This window comes from Pseudochaenichthys georgianus, unplaced genomic scaffold, assembly GCF_902827115.2.
Source record: "Pseudochaenichthys georgianus unplaced genomic scaffold, fPseGeo1.2 scaffold_308_arrow_ctg1, whole genome shotgun sequence".
NCBI lineage: Eukaryota > Metazoa > Chordata > Actinopteri > Perciformes > Channichthyidae > Pseudochaenichthys > Pseudochaenichthys georgianus.
The window spans coordinates 83,076-104,357 of NW_027262958.1; the positions used below are offsets into that span (position 1 = coordinate 83,076).

General features: G+C 42.0%; 1 protein-coding gene across 4 annotated transcripts in view; it reads right to left on the reverse strand.

The window, feature by feature from the left end:
- LOC117442120 (CCR4-NOT transcription complex subunit 2-like) overlaps positions 1-5,250 on the reverse strand; it is a 30,453-nt gene extending 25,203 nt beyond the window's left edge. For all 4 annotated transcript variants that reach the window (XM_034078125.1, XM_034078123.1, XM_034078124.1 and 1 more), the window contains exons 1-3: positions 5,168-5,250; positions 2,766-2,897; positions 713-785 (exon numbers count right to left, since the gene is read on the reverse strand). In XM_034078125.1, coding sequence (XP_033934016.1) covers positions 713-785; positions 2,766-2,885 — 193 coding nt within the window. In that variant the 5' untranslated portion in view covers positions 2,886-2,897; positions 5,168-5,250. The remainder of the gene's footprint in view (positions 1-712; positions 786-2,765; positions 2,898-5,167) is intronic.
- Positions 5,251-21,282: the final 16,032 nt, after the last annotated feature.

Sequence of the window (21,282 nt, forward strand, 5' to 3'; positions counted from 1 at the left end):
GTAGTGTCTCTACTTTAAAGAGTCCTCTCCTGCTGATGTTCAGGTGTATATCAGTGTGTAGTGTCTCTACTTTAAAGAGTCCTCTCCTGCTGATGTTCAGGTGTATATCAGTATGTAGTGTCTCTACTTTAAAGAGTCCTCTCCTGCTGATGTTCAGGTGTATATCAGCATGTAGTGTCTCTACTTTAAAGAGTCCTCTCCTGCTGATGTTCAGGTGTATATCAGTATGTAGTGTCTCTACTTTAAAGAGTCCTCTCCTGCTGATGTTCAGGTGTATATCAGTGTGTAGTGTCTCTACTTTAAAGAGTCCTCTCCTGCTGATGTTCAGGTGTATATCAGTATGTAGTGTCTCTACTTTAAAGAGTCCTCTCCTGCTGATGTTCAGGTGTATATCAGTATGTAGTGTCTCTACTTTAAAGAGTCCTCTCCTGCTGATGTTCAGGTGTATATCAGTATGTAGTGTCTCTACTTTAAAGAGTCCTCTCCTGCTGATGTTCAGGTGTATATCAGTATGTAGTGTCTCTACTTTAAAGAGTCCTCTCCTGCTGATGTTCAGGTGTATATCAGTATGTAGTGTCTCTACTTTAAAGAGTCCTCTCCTGCTGATGTTCAGGTGTATATCAGTATGTAGTGTCTCTACTTTAAAGAGTCCTCTCCTGCTGATGTTCAGGTGTATATCAGTGTGTAGTGTCTCTACTTTAAAGAGTCTTACTCTGCGGGCCATATAAACTGGCTCCTAGCTGTGACAGTTGACCCGTTGAGGAAGCCGAGGAAGACGTCAGCATCTGGAGAGAAAAGAAACACAATAAATGTTGTTTATGAAACACTACGGGATGTCCATCTGTCCACCCGGCAGTTGTCAGTAAATAGTGCAAACAACGTTTTTTACTCCTTCCTTATAAAATACCAACTTTTTTTCCTAAAGAAATGTTTTAATAATTTTACCAAAATAAGTCAAACGTCTCAAATGAATAATGTTGTCTCAAAAGAAGTGGAAAAACGTTGCTTAAATATGACGAAAGTTGGGTTATAACTGGGGGTGTAACGGTATACGGGCCCTTCGGTTCGGTTCACGTGTGTACCGAACGAATATAACGTTAAACGTAAAAAATTCAGAGTAATTTCCTCACATTGGGTTCAACGCGTCATCGAGCGAGCAAGTCATTTCATTGGACGAGCTGGTCAGAGGGATGCGTTCAAATGTAGTCAGTAATTTGAGGAACTGTCGAAATGGCGAACGCAGATAAAGTTGAGCTCGAAAATCCTCCAGCATCATTGAAGTCTCCGGTTTGGGAACATTTTGGTTTCGCAGTTACGAAAAAGGATGACGGACAAAGGCAGGTGGACCGACCCAAAGCTGTTTGTCGGCATTGTTCAACTAACATTGGTTACGCGGCAACACATCAAACGTGCACTCATTTGAAAAGGCATCACCGAACGTGAATATCACCGGTACCAAAAGACTGAAGTGCAAACCCAACTCCCGCTAGCATGTAGCCTCCACCACTCACAGAGAGTTCAGACCGAGCCAAAGCTATTACAAACGCCAAGTATCCTCATGTTGCCATGGTAGCAAAGCGCTATCTGGCTGTATCTGCTACCTCTGTCCCTAGAGAGGCTGTTCTCCACAGCAGGAGACGTTGCTAGTGCCAGCAGATCTGCCCTTTCAGCAGCCATGAGGACAAGTTCATCTTCAAGTTCAACAACATGAGAATACAATGAGGTGCAGGAACAGTACAGTTCAAATACAGATTATTTCAGTTCATCGAAAAGCTGCACCTTAATGTTTATTTTATTATATTTTGTTTTTTTGGATTTTGTTTTATCCTTGTATTTTTTCTTTTAATGTTTATTTTATTAGCTTACGACTGATTTTAAATGCCATTTTCTTAATGCCTTTCATTTTTTGTAAAGCACTTTGAATGGCCTTGTGTTGACAAGTGCTTTATAAATAAACTTGCCTTTGTATTTATTTGAGTGAATATTCACAGTTTAATGATAATTAATTATCAAATTATTAAATGTGCCAACTGCTAGGACTGTCTGAGGGAAGACAGCTTTTAGATGCAGCTCCTCTGTCTTGGAACAGTCTGCAAATTAAATGGAAACTGAGCAATCTGGTGCCACTAAATGTTTTTAAAGCTCGGTTGGATGCTACTCAATCAGAAGCTGTTGGTACCTGTTTATGTGGATAGTTATGTAAATGATGCTGATGATGTCCTTTTGTTGTTCTGTTTATGCTTTTATGTTTCATGTGGAACTACTTGAGCAGCTCTCCCTTGGAAAAGAGATGAATGATCTCAATGGGATTTTATCTGTATAAATAAAGGTTTGAAATGAAATTAAATGAAATAAAAAAAAATATATATATGTTTTGTGATCATTTTTTCTGCTGTACCGAAAACAAACCGAACCGTGACCTAAAAGGCGAACCGAAATGTTTGTGAACCGTTACACCCCTAGTTGTAAGTAAAACAGAAGAACAAAGATGAGGGGGAATTAATACAATGGCAGCTGAAGCGTCGAAACATATTCTCCTAGTATTTTTGTTTTACTTTGTGAGTCTCTAAATTAGAAAATAACGCACCAGGGAGAAATCCATAATGCAACTGAACCAAAAATAATGGAAGTACCGTCTCGCCTTGCAACGACTTTCTCCAAGTTCAAAACGACTAAGCCGGTACTGTTTGGGTTTGGACCACCGACAGCAGGAAACAAAGGGATGCAGTTTTAATCCCTGAGGAAGATTTGAACAGTTTACTTACGTCTTTGTCGGGGCGGTGCGGAGGGAACATGGACTGCTGGGTGTAGTAGAGACTGGAGTCGTCCGCGTAATCGCTCTCTATCCCTCCCTCCATAAACTTCTTCCGGTTAGCACCAAACATACCGCGTGTCACCTGAGGAACAGAAACACAGCAGATTCAAACGTCCGCTGTTACCGGGGGCAACGCGTTACTCTGCAAGCCCAACCGATGCCTCCGTCTTTGAGTCGCAGTCAGTCGGTCTCTTGTAAACTCTCAACATGCGCTTTAAGTCTGAAACACAAACCGGCATTATGCTCACATCGTGTACAAAGTTAAAACAAAGCAAATACATTTAATAAAGCAGACGACACCTGTTTAACTCGGACGTTAACGACGGTCCCAAAATGCTGCTGAATGTATCTACTTGCTCGGATAACCCGCTTTTCTTTGAGGCAGTGATTATGAATCATTTTGAAGATGGGCACAGCGGCGCCGATGCAAGCCAAACAACGGCGGCTCCTTCGTGCACACAACCTCTCCTGGAAGTATGCAGAGAGCAGGTTTGGAAAAAGTGTACATGTTGTGACTTTAAGTGAAGCTCCAGCATCCTATTTGAAGAGCACAGATTCTCCTGACACATCAGACTCGTATGAACAAATAAATAAATGCAACCAAAGCACCATCTCCTCCCCTTGTGTTCGAGGGGAACGAGCAGCACTCCTCCTGGATGGAAACACAACAACTCTGGGAACATTGGTGTAATTATCGTCCGTGGATTTTTAGAGCAAACGGTTTCACCGGTCTGGCATCTTTTAAAAAGCCACAGACGTGAAAATAATCATCATAACAGGTGTGCATTATTCTTTAACGATCTATATGTGAAAGAGTGAGACAAAGTGTGCGCATAATAAACCCTTTACTTCAGCATCTCTCTTCATCACTTGTGCTTAGTCAAATCAAATCAAGTTTTATTTATATATATTTTTGGTCGAGCCAAAGTGCTGTACATAAAATAAAAATAGCCTACAGTAGAGACACTTTACAGCAAATACAACACAGACCCTCTGTCCTCAGACCCTCTGTCCTTAGACCCTCTGTCCTTAGACCCTCACATCGTACAAGGAAACACTTCCAGAGAAACCCCACAGTTTAAGGGAACATGGGAGAAACCTCAGGGAGAGCAGCAGTCCAGGACAGTCCGCCTCCAAAGCCTGATAGCATGTAGCCCACGGTGTAGCATTGCTATCCACTACACAGTGTCTTCCAGGCTTATTATGATTAACACAGTGTGTCTGGGACACAGTGTGTTTCAGGACAGAAACAGCCCCTGAACAGAAAAGTAGTTCCACAGATGTTTTTATTCTAATATGTATTTAAGTACCTATGGGATACTTTATTCAAACAGTATTTATGATTTCCTATTTCCTTCTTTGTGTTATCATCATAGGTTTCATTCTAAAAAATAATACATATAAAATACAATAACGTAAGATAATAGTAAGTGTCAAATGTGGGGGGACACTTTTTGATAAGCAGAACAAAGAGAAAATAGAAATCGTGGTTTTATTTGAATGAAAGCTTTGTACATTCCGCTGTACGACAACAATACAGACATGTGTATTGTTACACATTCATTTAAAAGTCGATGTAAAGAAAGTGGCTTGAACTTAGTGGGTTGGATAGAGGTACAGTTAAATCAGATAGGCCAGCAGTCAAATTAAAATACAGAAATTGAATAATAAAAAGTAGTTTGAGCTTCACATTTATTTTCGTTTCAAAGAAAGCTGCAGCAAAAGGCTAATGTTAGCTTTTTGAGCTAATGCTATGTCCCATAATCTTCCTAACAAAAAACACCATTAAATCGCCACAGCTTTCCTCCAACATTCACATAGTAACCAAGATATCCTGATTATAATTATGTTCCGGAGTACCGTTAAAGTAAAAGCTTGTATCTGGCATTAGGTGTGAACTGTGTCAGGAGCTACATGATAGCTAAGTAGTGAGCTTGGGCTAGCAGCTTAATCATTAGGAATGTATAGGGACGCTAGCGTGGGAGCTAATGCTCACTGCTAATCGGCTAACAGCAACAAATAAACGCCACTTTTGGAGACAGTTTTAAGCGGATCTGTTGAACCAGGAAAGTGGGATTAAACCGGGGGTGTGAAGCAAGGTAACAATCAGAGATAAGAGCCAAAGACAGGAGTGTTTTTCTCCGGGTTTTGGGCCTCCGTCGGCTAACATTAGCTTCCAAAACAACAACAGAAAACAGCGGAACACAAACTCCAGCTTTAAAAAAGAGCTTTATCCTGCCCTTGTGTCGTGGTAAACCCTATCCGAGTGTGCTGTTTTTATTCACTTAAATACGGGTTTCGTGTGAATAAAAGAAGGATATAAATTAAAGGAATAAAAGAAGAAGATCTTACCGCTTCATCAATCTGTCTTCCCCGCTACTATCCAAGATGGCCGACATCTCTTCGCCAATCAGCGAGGAGGATGCTGGGAAGCCTCTGACCCCCATCCCATACTACAGTGTAGTAAAGCATATTACTATACAATACTTTACTATACTATATTATACAATACTTTACTATACTATATTATACTATACAATACTTTACTATACTATATTATATTATACTATATACTATATTCTTTACTATACTATAACTTAATATGCTTTATTATACTATACTTTAATATACAATACTTTACTGTACTCCACCCATTCAATCAATCAATTAATCAATGTTTATTTATATAGCCCAATATCACAAATGTTACATTTGTCTCAGTGGATTTCACAGTTTGTACAGAATATCAGTATGACAATACGACACCCTCTGTCCTCAGACCCTCTGTCCTCAGACCCTCTGTCCTAGACCCTCTGTCCTCAGACCCTCTGTCCTCAGACCCTCTGTCCTTAGACCCTCACATCGTACAAGGAAACACTTCCAGAGAAACCCCACAGTTTAAAGGGAACATGGGAGAAACCTCAGGGAGAGCAGCAGAGGAGGGATCCCTCTCCCAGGACGGACAGACGTGCAATAGATGCCGTGTGTAAATTGAAAAGATAATACATTTACAACATAGGTAGTCCAAATGTTTGGAAATGCATGTGTGTATAATAAGAAGATGAATCCACGAGGATGTGAACAGTCCTGTGAGCGCCATCAGGGAAGTCGTATGATGAGAGTCAGGCAGGACCGCAGAGACAGGTTCAGCCACGACTCGAGGTCCAGGACTCAGATCCTGGATTGAGTGCTGGACTATATTATACTATATATATTGTACTATACTAAATTATAACACACTATCTTATATATTTGTACTTTAATATATGATACTGTATTGTAAATATCATTTAAAAAATAAATATACTTTGTATAATATTTGTTCATGTTTATTTTTGTCAATAAATTACATTTAATAACAATTCAATTACATGACACATACATATTATATATAAATACATTATTAGTATTATATATAAATAAATACGATGGTGTAACTTCTGAACATTGCATTTTTTATTGTACGCTGCTAATCTTACTTTTATGTATTTTATTTTAACAACATCAACAGAAGCTTGCAAATTGCATTGTACCTGAAAACAACAACAATAAAGATAATTGTATTGTTTGTGTTTCAAAAAAAGTTGTAAAAACGTATTAGGCAATGTTGTGTTGGTAATTATAGGTCCTCTGTTATCCTCCTCTTCATCAATATATCACAGCTCTCAGATATATCCAGAGCCCGTCTCTGATTGGCTGAAACACCAAAGATCATTGCAGCATTACCCATAATCCCCTCTGTTTCAGCCCTGTTTCCAAAGTGCTGATTCTCCGTCTGTTACTTTAGATGAAAATAAGGAGCCCCTCCCCACGCCCCTCTGAGAGACATTTGGTTACAAAGAACTCAATGGAGCTCTAGAGGAGATGCACGTGATAAGGTGTAGCGTCTCTACTTTAAAGAGTCCTCTCCTGCTGATGTTCAGGTGTATATCAGTATGTAGTGTCTCTACTTTAAAGAGTCCTCTCCTGCTGATGTTCAGGTGTATATCAGTATGTAGTGTCTCTACTTTAAAGAGTCCTCTCCTGCTGATGTTCAGGTGTATATCAGTATGTAGTGTCTCTACTTTAAAGAGTCCTCTCCTGCTGATGTTCAGGTGTATATCAGTATGTAGTGTCTCTACTTTAAAGAGTCCTCTCCTGCTGATGTTCAGGTGTATATCAGTATGTAGTGTCTCTACTTTAAAGAGTCCTCTCCTGCTGATGTTCAGGTGTATATCAGTATGTAGTGTCTCTACTTTAAAGAGTCCTCTCCTGCTGATGTTCAGGTGTATATCAGTATGTAGTGTCTCTACTTTAAAGAGTCCTCTCCTGCTGATGTTCAGGTGTATATCAGTATGTAGTGTCTCTACTTTAAAGAGTCTATGATACTGACACAGATTGGTGTACTGAAGTATGTAAAGTACGAAAGTATTAAATGCTTTAATTAAGTATTTTTTTATATATAATATACATTTTATTTTGCATTAGTTTGTGCTAATTTGGATGATAGTTGTTGGGAATCATATTAACTTTAAGGATTTACTTCCACATAGATACTCTGTTTGATGTTTTTTTATTCAACCACTTCAACATTTACTTTTTTTTTATGGCAAACTACAAGATGTTACTTGTATTAAATGTCTGTTTAGTCACTATCTATCGCCAAAGGATGAACATTATGGGTGATTGTGCCAATGGCTGCAGTTTACAGTTTTTTGTTTCCATTGAATACATAACATTTTTTAAACCACTTCTACATTTCTGAAAAAACGGAAAGCTAATTCATCAAAAGCATCGAATAAGTGATCAATTCGAAACACAATACTATTACAATATAATTGCGCTTTTCCGCTGCAGGCCTCGCTCGGCTTAGTACGGTATAGTTAGGCCTTGGTAGGCCAGGGTCACTTTATGCTGCGTTTCCATTACGGTACGTCCACACAGCAGCTTTTCAAAAATCTTGAACATCTTGGAGCTGGGCGTGTCTGACAGCTTGGGGATTTTTTGCGAGCAACACGACCAACAACCAATCACATGAATCTCCCGCCCCCGACATACAAAGCAAAAAACACCGGGGATTTTATGCGAGCAATATATATATATATAAACTCCCCAAACAGGCGAAACCCTACCAGTTTCCCCCACTGCCTCTGCCACCTCCCTCCATGCCTGGTTCCTCCGGTTTGTATCCCGGTAATAGTTCTGGTCGTAAAGAACCGGGTGATTTGCTCCCGTAACTTCTCGTTTGGAATATGAGGAAATGAACTGCGGTCTGGCTCTCCCTGCTTACACGCGGTTTGATTGGCTAGCGCTTCTACTGTCAGATTTGCATAAACGTGTTTGATTGGCTGGCGCTTCCAGCTCAGCTTCAAAAGTTGAACATTGCTCAACTTTGGAATCCTGGAAATCCTGCAAATCCTGGAAATCTTCACTTCGCTCCCCCACAATGCAGTTCGGCGAAAAGCGAGGCAAAGTGACGTCACCCCCATTCAAAGTCAACGGGCAGAGAAGCGTTGGAAGCGGTGGAAGTTTCGTCTAAAGCTGCTGTGTGGACGTACCGTTACAGTTTAGGAACTGGGGCAGTAACTATAGTAACGCAGTGTAGGCGGAGCCGTGACGTCATCTTCAATGCGAACTACAAAACCAACATCAGCCGTTAGCTGTTAGCCCTCAGAGCTCAGAGCTCACAGCTCCTCATATCTGTTCAGAAACTAGACAGAAGTGAAACAAGTACAAACCACAGACTGCCTGTGTCATGGAGAATACAGTCGCTGCTTTATTTATGTCTGTAGGCCGTTGCTGTGAGTGTGGACGGTCGGAGCATATCCTGCGTTAGCTTAGCTGATCTCCATTCAGAAAACACGCATTTTAAAAGGTGTTTCTCTGCCGTCTGTCTGCAGACTCGTCAAAGCATTAATTCATGGTTGTTACTAACCGGTATCAGTGTGTTGTGACTTCGGCATCATTTTGAAACGTGTATTACAATTAAATCACGGTCAAATATGTTCATCTTGTTTTAGTTGCCAGCTATTCTCTCTCTAGTTTAGCATACTCAGCCCGGTTGTTAGCCCGGAAAGAACCTCGATTTTGGAGAGACAGAAAACTGTGAAAAAGTACCCGCTAGCCGGAACTACGCCGAGTGGAAACGCAACCAAAAACGGGCCGGGCACGGCACGCTTAAACCGCGCTGTAGTGGAAGATGTACAGTATATTAATTGCAATTAAATAGAAATTCTAGATCAACCAGCACCTATCGGCCCGCCCTCTAAGGCTGTCACTAGTGGGTTTATCCCTCTTGCAGTACTCCAATAAGACCACTCCCCCCTGCAGTCTCACCTCGGGTATAAATTGGAGTGAGACCACACAACCAGTCTTTTTCTGTTTTTGTTGAATATATCCGAGTTTTTCTTCAGTACTCACATCGAGAGACTTCTAAAGAGCATCAAGACGAGTGTCCAGGGTTATGTCCGGATTTGCCCAGCCTGCCACTTTTTCTTTAAATTAGTAACGACCTGCACGTGACCCGCTGAGAGTCTTTCCTCGTTCCAGAGCACGCGGGTCTCACTCCTCAAGCCTCGTGCCCGGTTCGTGCTCGCCTTCATCAGGACGATAAGCAGCGGACGGAGTGCCGAAGATGTGTGGCCAAAACGGGGCTCATACTGGGTCGATAAGGGCTCCGGGACATCATGAGGCGCGTTCACACCGGAGTACTTTTCCCCGTATTTTTCCCGTTTAGTTCCGATAGTGCCTGGAATTTTGCGTTCACACCAAAAAGAGAACTTAGTTCCGAGAACTTTTACCCCCATTTTTAGTGCCTGCTAGAGAGGTGGAACTATCCTGGGGAGAAAAAAGTACCAATTTCGATTGGCTGGGCGAATTGCAAACCACGCCCCGTAAAACTCTGAAAAGTTTTGTGAAGCCGCCATTGTATTTGTTGGCATCAGAATTATTAGCATTAGCATTAGCCCAGCGCACCAACGGAGAGAGAGCGGTGGAGTGATGAGGAGGTGTCGGCGTTCTGGCGATTTACTTGGAAGGCTTCAGTAGAAGCCCCAAGTCCCCCAACTCCGGGGACTTCCGGCCCGGGACTTCGGGTGGCATATACGCCGTTAAGTGGTTTGCGGCCTGCCAGTAAACCCAAAGCAGAAGAAGAAGAAGAAGAAGAAGAAGAAGAAGAAGAAGAAGAAGAAGAAGAAGAAGAAGAAGAAGTGACGTCAGTGGCTTCATTTGCGTAATCTTCTCTCAGGGAACTTATTCCGGTGTGAACGCGATCTGAATTTAGTTCCATGGGGGTGCTAAGTGCCGGCACTAAGTACGGCAAAGTACTTGGTGTGAAAGCGGCTATGGATCTCCACCCTGCGATCCCCTTCTCTACCACTAATGCTCTGCAGCGATATCAGGAAGGTAACAGGGGTAATTAAAGTTTAAAAGTCTCAAAAATGCTACAACTACTGTCACAAACTGGATGAATGTGAAGTATTTTGTTAAAGGATGATGAAAGCGTAATTAAGGAGCTCTATTGGAGTGACTTTGATGGTTATTGGACTCAGGATTAATTCATTTGGATTCCCGCTGAATGAATAAATTAAAGGACGGCACAAGTGGAAACAATTCACAAAGGGATTAAACTGTTTAAAACACATGCTCAAAGTAAGCCGGATTTTGCCGATTTGTTTATGTGGATTCAAAAGTCGTAAATAATCTAAATGGGGGAGACCGATCTGATCGGAGCAACTGTGACAAATAATCCAACTGAAACCGGCATGGACAATGACTATGTTTTAAAAATGCGCTTATCCAGCGAAGCCCGGTTTGGACACTTTACGGGCAGAAGAAACATTTCTATTAAAGAAAGAATTATACATTTTTGTATTTTTATGCCTTTAATACTAACTTGAATTTTTATTCAAATGAATTAATCAATTATTTTTTATATGGTATTGTAATGAAGAGACAAGGCTTTTAGTGACAATCATGTATTGAGTTACAATTATATGTAAAAAAATAAAAAAAATAAAAGTCTAAATATGATATTTGGCCTCAAATAATCTGAGGCCTGTCAACAACAACAACAACAACAACAACAACAACAACAACAACAACAACTCTCCTGTTATCTCCATCAGAACAACCTTCTGGATCCGCACCAGTCTGGTTTCAAGGCAGGTCACTCCACAGAAACTGCCCTCCTTGCTGTCACTGAGGAACTGCACACGGCTAAAGCAGCCTCCCTCTCCTCTGTCCTCATCCTGTTGGACCTGTCTGCTGCATTCGACACGGTGAACCATCAGATCCTCCTTCGCACTCTCCAAGAACTTGGAGTTTCAGGTTCTGCACTTTCCCTCCTCACCTCATACCTCAAAGACCGCACCTACAGGGTTACTAGGAGAGGGTCCGAGTCCGACCCTTGTCAATTAACTACAGGGGTCCCTCAGGGCTCTGTTCTCGGTCCCCTCCTCTTCTTCCTGTACACAAACTCGCTCGGATCAGTCATTAGCCCGCATGGTTTTTCATACCACTGCTACGCTGACGACACCCAATTAATTCTGTCCTTTCCCCGCTCAGAGACCCAGGTCGTCGCACGCATCTCTGCTCGTCTAGCTGACATCTCTCAGTGGATGTCTGCTCATCACCTCAAGCTCCCACTCTTGACCTGACAATCAACATCGGCCCCTCTGTTGTTTCCCCGACTCAGACTGCAAGGACTCTGGGTGTGACCCTAGATAACCACCTGTCCTTCACTGCAAACATCGCTGCTACAACCCGCTGCTGCAGATACACGCTCTACAGCATCAGGAGGATGCGTCCCCAGCTGACCCAGAAAGCCACGCAGCTTCTGGTCCAGGCTCTCGTCACCTCATGCCTAGACTACTGCAACTCCCTCCTGGCTGGTCTACCTGCATGTGCCATCCGACCTCTCTCATCCAGAATGCAGCGGCTCGTCTGGTCTTCAACCTTCCTACATGTTCCCACACCACGCCGCTCCTCCGCTCCCTCCACTGGCTTCCGGTAACTGCTAGAATCCACTTCAAGACCCTGGTGCTTGCACACCATGCTGCGAATGGATCTGGCCCTTCCTACATCCAGGACATGGTTAAACCGTACACCCCAGCACGTGCTCTACGCTCTGCATCAGCCAAACGACTCGCTGCACCCTCGCTGCGAGGGGGACCTAAGTTCCCATCAGCAGAAACACGTGGGTTTGCTGTCCTGGCTCCAAGATGGTGGAATGAGCTCCCATTGACATCAGGACAGCAGAAAGCTCACACACCTTCCGGACTGAAGACTCATCTCTCTCGACTCCACCTCGAGGATAGAACTACTAACAGAGCACTTATATACTAATAAAGGACTGGCTCCTCTAAAGCCAGTTGAGTAGCACTTGAAATGTTTTTGCTCTATGAAACCTGATGTACTTTATGATTCTGTTTTCTTCAAGTTTGTCGAATGCACTTATTGTAAGTCGCTTTGGATAAAAGCGCCAGCTAAATGAAATGTAATAATAATAGTAATATTGAGTTACAATTATATGTAAAAAAAGTCTAAATATGATATTTGGCCTCAAATCATCGGAGGCCTGGCGCCAGCCCTGCGATCTTTGGTCAATGATGTGTTGTTCAAACCATTTAAAATGAAATGTTCGATACAAATAAAAGCTGGGACTAAAATATCTTATTCTGCATTTCAATGTGCATACAAGTATAAACTGCTTATACGATACTTGAATATGTTGATGCAGACATTATGTCATACTGGTTGTGTGTAAAGTGGGGCAATATGCAGATGGTTGAACAAACGTCGTGGCATTAATGCTGGATCACTGCCTTACTGGAGAATGTAGAGCCTTTGCCTTACTAATTAATTACTTTATAGAAGATAATTAGGAGGGATGAATCCCTCTTTAATGGTCACACATGCAGAGCACACACAGTGAAATGTGTTAGGAGCAGTCTACAGTTTATCTAAATATAATACAGAAACACTGTGGACCTGGCAGTGATTTTCAATGGTAGTAATAAAATATATCAAACACAAGTTATTTGGCTGATTTAAAGAGTATGTAAGAAATGAAGGGGTTAATGTATAAGGAGTTGCTTTTTGAAAGTGTGTTCACATGTACTCACAGTAAGACATTACGTCATGTGATAGTGAATGCAGTCATGATGTTGTGGCAAACTGGAGGGCAGGGATTCTCTACATTGTTAAGAGTATATGGTGAAAAGCAGTGATGGCAGTTTGACACTGAAGGTTCGATACATGCTTCAAACCCATGGATGTTTAATAAGAACTGGATTCAGCGTGGGAGGCGGGTTCTCTTTCTGTCCTATGAGAGCTGCTCGTTGGCGCATGAAGGCAAAATGGCCCAACTTTTGAGAGAGCGAAACGTCACAGATTACCCGTCATGCCTGGCTAGAGCATGCGCAGTTGAGTTGCCCCTTAAACCCCGCCCCCCGAGTGCCCACTCTCGGCTCACTAGAATGAATGGAGAGAGAAAATAAATCTAGATTCGGCTTTTAGTGCATTTTACAATTTTGAGATCCGCCGAAGGGGCCGAAATCACAACATCTGCAAGCAGAAGTGTCTGAGGGCTTCAGAAGATTTATTAAACTATGAATGTTTCATATCTATGTAACGGGAAGACACTCAGCTAACTGATCTTTTTTTTTTTTTTTTAAACCTCAAGGCCGTTAGCACAGAACTCTAGCTATACCGATCAATATACTTATTGGATCCGCGCAAACAACCTTAGATAACATCCTGAGATTCCACAGATTATAGAAATATAAGTATCATCACTGAGCGATCAGAACTCGTGACAGGGGAAGCAAATACAGACAACACACGACGTAGCTTTAGGTAGCAAAACACGGAGATATGCCCACCTTAGCTGTTATTCTGATCAAAAGTCGTGTTCAATGGCATTAAAACGAGAAAAAACGCGGCTGAAGGTTAATCCATAGGTTATAGCAATGTGTCTGTCACTTTGAAAAAAATATTTATAATCCATTTTTTCATTTTTATGCAAAAATCGGAGAAGAAAAATTAGCTGCTAATGGTAGCCACCAGAGGTTAGCGCAGCTTCCGGTTTTTCTACGCGTCACTATCACTCCTTATTTGGTAACCTGTGTGTGTCAAGCCCCCAGGCCTCTGATGAGAATATTCGTGGTGGCCAAACCGCGGTACTACACTTCCTGTAGGTTGCTGGGCGTGGAAACACTTTTTCCCATTGACTTACATTGGGAAAGAGTGGTCTGTAACTCGTTGGATTTTTTTTTTAAACTAAATAAACTACCCAGTATGAACACTTGTATCGCCCTTATTAAAAATATTCGGTCCTCAAAATGTGCTAATAACGTTATTCTGAGAGTTATTTCCCTCGGCATTATATATGCGCATCTAACCCACGGGACCGCGCCGCCCGGCACGTTCATATTACGTGTTCAGCACTACATGCGTTTATCTTTACCCATGGATGCACAATAAGAACGGACCCATATCGCCTTACTGCCCACGGAGCTGTAATAATGGATATATTGCACATGTTTGCTGTAATTCATCATTTGTAAAATATTATACTACATGGGCTGTATGATTAAATGTTGTATTAAATAAAGTTAATATTACCGACGTTAGATTAACGTCCCTGTAGCTTATTATTGCACTGTATATATATATATATATATATATATATATACAGTGCAATAATTATTTCATGCTAAATGAAGCTCTGTTGCTTGGATATCACTAGATCCTGTTACTGCGTAATATAAGTACATAACGATTTATGTTTACATTAGCATAATTACTAGCTAGCCGCTAGCTGCTAACTGCCGCCTCGTTAATATCAAATCCATCATAATAACAATCCATTACCATGCTGTCATGAACGCACGGTGCTGTTACGTGTACGCAAATTGACATGCTTGATGTGAACGAGCATTTTGGTTAAAGTTGCACATGCTCTATGAGCGCACATACGGGTACTTCTCAGGCATGCTGGGTAATCTGTGACGTTTCGCTCTCTCAAAAGTTGGGCCATTTTATCATCATGCGCCAATGAGCAACTCTCATAGGAATGAATGAGGCCCCGCCTCCCACGCTGTATCCAGTTCTTATTATACATCCATGGTGTGTGTATGGGGAACTTTCCCTTGATTCCATTGGTTCTGACGGTTCAAAAGAGATGTCAATCATCAACATCGACCAATGGGGCCAGAGATATGGAAAATCCACCCAAATGACCCCAGAAGTGTTTTTTTGTTGCTAAATCTCTCTAAAAAGGTCAAATATAACTTCTTTTGCATCAATCTTGATACAGGGTACTTTTTATATGTTGTACTTTGGATTCCTAAAGCTTTTAGTCTACTAACCCATCATTCAAGGGTAGTTTTCACTATAAGTAAAACATATTTTTTGGACGGACAATATAATTTACAGTTTTTTACTATGTTCAATCTGAATTTACTTTAAAATAAAAAACATCTATATTGATTCTGACTTGTCTACATCCAACTCACAGGTTTATCATTACTTTGAGATTTTTTAAATTAATTTTCCCCTTTTAGAAGTGTAGTCTGTGTACGTTGAGAGCTGTCCACACACACAAGGGAAGTTAGTCGGTTCCGTGAGAGCCAGCATGCGGGACCGGGATTCTGGGATTTGTAGTCTTTCTAGTTGCGTATTTTTCAGTCTTATATTTCAACAGTTTTACCACAAACTGTGATTGGCCCGGGGCCATCTAGTATTTAGCTCGGGCAATGAAGCCTCACCTGCTGGTTGCCCGATCGGGCAATCTATTATGCCAGTATCATGCAGCTCGCGGATCAGTACTGAGTGACCCGACAGTAAAACTAAACATATCTATAACTAGTTTAGGTAGTTTGAGAGGTAATTAAAATAGCTACGTGTGATATTCTAACCTGAAGTGTGTGTTTTGTTCCGCTCACCGCTGCATGTGGTTATGCAGAGCTGCGAGTCGACTCGTCAGCAGCAGCTGATCTCTCTCTCCCGTCAGATTAGACTTCACTCCGTTTATGTCCATATCGATCAGATGCAGCTAGTTCTAGCTAATGATAGACTACCTGCTTATTAAAAGACACCTAAACAATAAGTGTCGCTATGCAACTGGGTGAGGCCACAAAGTATAGCGCAGCATTATGCCTTTGTTTACATGCCCACCGGAGCCCCGAGGCATTACCAACAGATCAACCCATACAGGACATCTCTTTCTCCACATTAAGTGTTAAGGCCCTGACACACCAACCCGATTTTGGGAGTCAGAGGCCGTCAGAGGCTGTCGGGCATTCGCGGCGCCCTACTCAGGTTGGTGTGTCCCGCACCGTCGTCCGTGATACGCCTTATTTGGACTGCCAGACCCGATGCATGGCCGATTCACATGCATCGGGTCAGGCAGTCGGACCAAGCAATCACTCTGATTGGCTGTTCAGCTAGCGAATCAGTGCATGGGAAGCGAAACGGAAGTGAGGGACGTAAACAAACGATTTAAGAAGGCACACACAGACTGCTATTCATTTTCATCTCATCATGGCGATCTGGAAAGACGGAAACGAAGACCTGCTCATCACCTTGATCCAGGAGAGGCCATCTCTGTACGACATCACTGAGAAAAGGTACTCGAACCGAGTAGTGGAAACCGGACTCTGGCGAGAGATTGAAACGCAACTTGGTTTCTCGGGTAAGAATATCTTTTTCATCAATTGAGCTCTTTAGCAGATACTGTTGGCTTTTTATTGTTTGCCAGCGTACAGTGACGTTAACGTGAAATGTAATTTGTTATTTAAACCTTGTGTTTTGTTGTTATCTTGTTGCTAGCTGTTGCTAGCTGTGCAGTTTGGCACTGCATATAGATATGAATTGGACATGCTAACTAGCGACAATGCTTACATCGTTTATTTGTGTGCTTCAGAGAAAGAGCTGAGGAAGAATTGGGATTCTATGCGAACCCGGTACACCCGGTACAGGAGACTTGCCCCTTCGGGTAGCTGTGGAGCATCAAAGCCGGGCAGACAGCAGTGGACCCTGACCAGGCTGCAGTTTTTAGAGCCCTACACAAGAAGGAAGGAGAGTACTTCGAACCTCAACATCACGGTAACTATTTTATTTGTTGAGTACAAATAGGTGTTTCTTGCTTCTTTCATTTACAAAAACATTATTTTCATTCATTTGGTGGTTACAGTGTTAAATATAACAATAACAGAATAATGTATATATTATTGTATTATAATTATTGATGTGCTCATCACCTTAATGTTGCAGCTGGTAAAGGAGGAGCTCATTGAAATGACATGATATACTGCTGGGTAGCTTATGAAATTCACCATGGGATCAATAACGCTTTTATCTTAACCTATAATAATACATGATAAAATATGTCTTGATTATATTTTGTAGTGTTCTGAATCTTCTAGAAGTATGTCTTTAGCATCTGAATAGAGATGTGTCTACAATGTACCTCTCACACTCGACCACACCCCAAACCAATGGCACACACATTTCAGGGTATTGTTTTGTTATGAATGCTTAGTAAACAGTTTTAAGAAGCCATGGTATTAAATCCAACTAACTGTGAATTTATTTAAAAAAATGTAAGGAACGTCCGGTGGCTGCAGAATTACCCCGCGGTGGCACCAGCAGTGAAACCTCGACCAGCACCACCGAGGAGTCCTTCCACTTTGATGCTGAGCCCTGCACTCCCCTGGCAGAATCCACCATCTGCACCACACCGGCACCACACCGGCACCACACCGGCACCGCGGCTCGGACAGGGGCCAAGCACACTCAGCACTGGAAGGCCTCCGGCGAAGCGCAGGATGATGCAGGATTCGCAGGAGGAGTCCGCCGTTGAGGCGTCAAAAACATTGCTGGAGGAGATCAAAATAAGACTGGCACAGTTGGCCCCGAGTGGACTTGATGATGATATCGCGGCCCAATCCAAAGTGTTTCAGCACAGACTGCGGCTGTTGCCACCACATCAGATGCGACGCTTCCTGAATCAGGTTCAAAATAGCTTCTTCGATTGCTTAGAGGACTCATTTTTAAAGATGTGGCTAAACAATTTTTTACAGACAGTTGTGGCAATAAAAATGTTGTATTGCATAGTATTTTTATTGTATTGTATTTTTATTGAATGTTTACTTTTTGTATTATTATTGTTTATTTGGATAATAAACCACTTTTTACCGATACTGCAAAATGCAAAACTTTATTTCGTACCTCCATACATTCAATTTAGCAAGAAGTGGCCATTATTCAGATGGGTGTTTCTGCAGGATAGGCAATGCAAAACTTTATTTCGTACCTCCATACTACAGCCATTACATAACACAACATAGAATGATTTATTTCTGGTTCAGAGAGCTGAAGTGGAGGAGCTGATTTAAATTACATTATATGAAATTCACCATGGGCTCAATAACATTTTATCTTAACCTATAATAATACATGATACAATATGTCTTGATTATATTTTGTAGTGTTCTGAATCTTCACAGTTAACTGAAGTTATCAAATAAATGTAGCGCGGTATAAAGTACACTGAACGGGAGTGGAGCAGTAATATACAGTTGCAGGATTACTCTCAAGTACCTCAATATAATTATATACTGCACTTTATGTGCTCATTTCATCATTCATGTATTTTATATTCTACTAAAACTGAATCAAACCATAAACAAGGTGGCCTGTTGGGATTACTATATATATATATATATATATATATATATAATATATCTGCATTATTTTATCCCACTTGATGCTTTGCTCTTGCTGCTTGTTTTACACTGATTTTATATCTTATTTCTTACTGATGTAAAGCACTTTGAGCTGCAATCCCCTGTATGAAAGGTGCTATACAAATAAAGTTATTATTATTCAGATGGATGTTTCTGCCATTCTCCTCCTCAATCTGCCTAGAAGTATTTTAATGTTGTAGCTGTTACTATAACAATACTAATGCTAGGGCTGCAACTGACAGTCATGTGGGCACGTTGTTATTGTTTCTTAGCGCTAACCCCTCTTATGGCTGATCGCTCCAGTGCCGCACCAAACATGTTTTCGATGGACGAGAGGGAAATGGAACGCACACGCTATTTGTTGTTTGTTTATATCACGGTCTGTTCTTCTTCTCTGTCTTCCGGTTGTTGCCTCTTTTGAATGACGAATACACACTACCGCCGCCTGCTGGTAAGGAGAGTTATTGCCACTCACGCACTGAAGTCTTTGCGGTGTGTTCCCGTGCGACACATGGCCAAGACGCAGGAGAACACGGCGACGCAACAGCCGGCGTCGGCGAGTCCTCTGGTGACTGCTTGGTGTGTCAGGGCCTTTAGACATTAGAATTGACTCTTCTTGTCTGTCACATACTCTTCTTGTCTGTCACATACTCTTCTTGTCTGTCACATACTCTTCTTGTCTGTCACATAAGTGGCGCACTGAAGCGGTATTGCGCTAAAGGGAAATTATTTTGACCGACATTTTGACCGAAGAGATTTAGATTTGCCGGCTAACGGGAACTCTGACGTCGCCATTTTGTGTGCTTCGCGGATGCGCTCGGCTCCTCTCGACTGCTGCTCGGGTCAGCTTCCGGATGAGGAGGCATTCGTTCGAGCAACTTACAGATAACATTACAAACATTTTTAACAGGGGCCATAATAGTGTAAATAATGGTTGTGTTGGCAGTTATAACTGAATGTAATGTTTTCTACTTTTTTCCATCTGGGAAGGCATCTGCCTTCATCAGATGGAAAGTGTCTTGACCAACAAATTAAGTATTTCTTATAGCTATGCAGGGCATGCAAGCGAGCAAACCCAATCAAGAACAAACAAAAGTGAAATGAAGAATACAATTGAACAATATAATATTGTGGTGGTTCATCTTATAATTCAGTCTAGAGAATGCACCAGACAGCATCTAAGACCTGCATCTAAATGTTCTAGGGGTACGGAGGCCCCCCAAACCCTTCGTGCGTCATTTCGTCCAAGCGCATTTTTCAGGGCAATCTCTATTGGGATCAGGGCCATCTGTAAATTAGCTTAGATGGCCCACAGGGCCCTCTCCCAAAATCCTTAATGTCATGCACTGGAGTGGCACACTTGTTAGCCTGTTCCATTCTTCTTTGTTTTCCGAAGCCGTGGCTTGGAAGCATACTGGCTTCGTTTCTGTAGGAAGTGACTTGGAAGTACGCGACTACCAAGCCAGCATCCTCGCGATTGAGAAACGGCCAGTGCTTCGAAGCTTGCTTCAAATCACGTGACATGACGTCCGAAGCAGTAACTGCTTCATTTCCTGAATGCATCACTTGACTGGTTCGTGGTCCAATGCTCTGCCTCGTCTCGATTCTGACAGGTTGAAACCGTTTAGAATTTGAGCGCTTCAACACTTTATAACCGCTCTAAACAATGCGCAATGTGTGGGTTGTTGTTGTTGTTGAGTTCTTGTTGGTATTGCATTTGTATTGGATCATTATAGAGCAAGCCAGGAAGAAAGATAGATCGTTCCACGTGCTGGAATCCTGGAATAGATGAACTGATCATTGCCTGCTTTTCAACTTTAATACTCTCACTGATAGAAGGCCCTCTCCGGACAAAGAAATGCCTTAAAAATACAAAATAAAAAGAATAATGTAGGCTACCTCAGTAAATGTCTTTGAGTGTTCCCCATCCCACATTATCACCCCCTGCCGTATACACAAGCACACCCAATGCCACACTTTCCAGCACTCTCTTCTCAGTAACCCAAGTATCAATCTTTAATTGCAAATATAAATGATATTCAGTCTTAGTGTGTGCATCAAATATTTTTCAAGGCAAAGATACGTTAAACCCACTGCAGCCTTGCACTTCGCTGTAACTGAAGCTTCGAGAAATGAACCCATTTTCGAAACAATTGTCCAAGTGGTTCGATCAGGGATGCAAACTCATCAGGTATTTTGAGATACTTGTACTTTATTTAAGTATTTAAATGTTTCTTTTGCTACTTTGTACTTCTAATCCACTACAGTTCAGAGGTACATGGTGTACTTCTACTCCACTACATGTATTTAATACCTTCAGTTACTTCACAGATCTGGATGAATGATGTGAAATATAATCAGGTGTTGAATCAGACTTTAGTTCCACCTGGAGTGAATCCACCAGCTACCCTGCAGTCTACAAAGTACTTCAGACTAGCTGCTCCTTCACCAGCTACCCTGCAGTCTACAAAGTACTTCAGACTAGCTGCTCCTTCACCAGCTACCCTGCAGTCTACAAAGTACTTCAGACTAGCTGCACCTTCACCAGCTACCCTGCAGTCTACAAAGTACTTCAGACTAGCTGCACCTCCACCAGCTACCCTGCAGTCTACAAAGTACTTCAGACTAGCTGCACCTTCACCAGCTACCCTGCAGTCTACAAAGTACTTCAGACTAGCTGCACCTCCACCAGCTACCCTGCAGTCTACAAAGTACTTCAGACTAGCTGCACCTCCA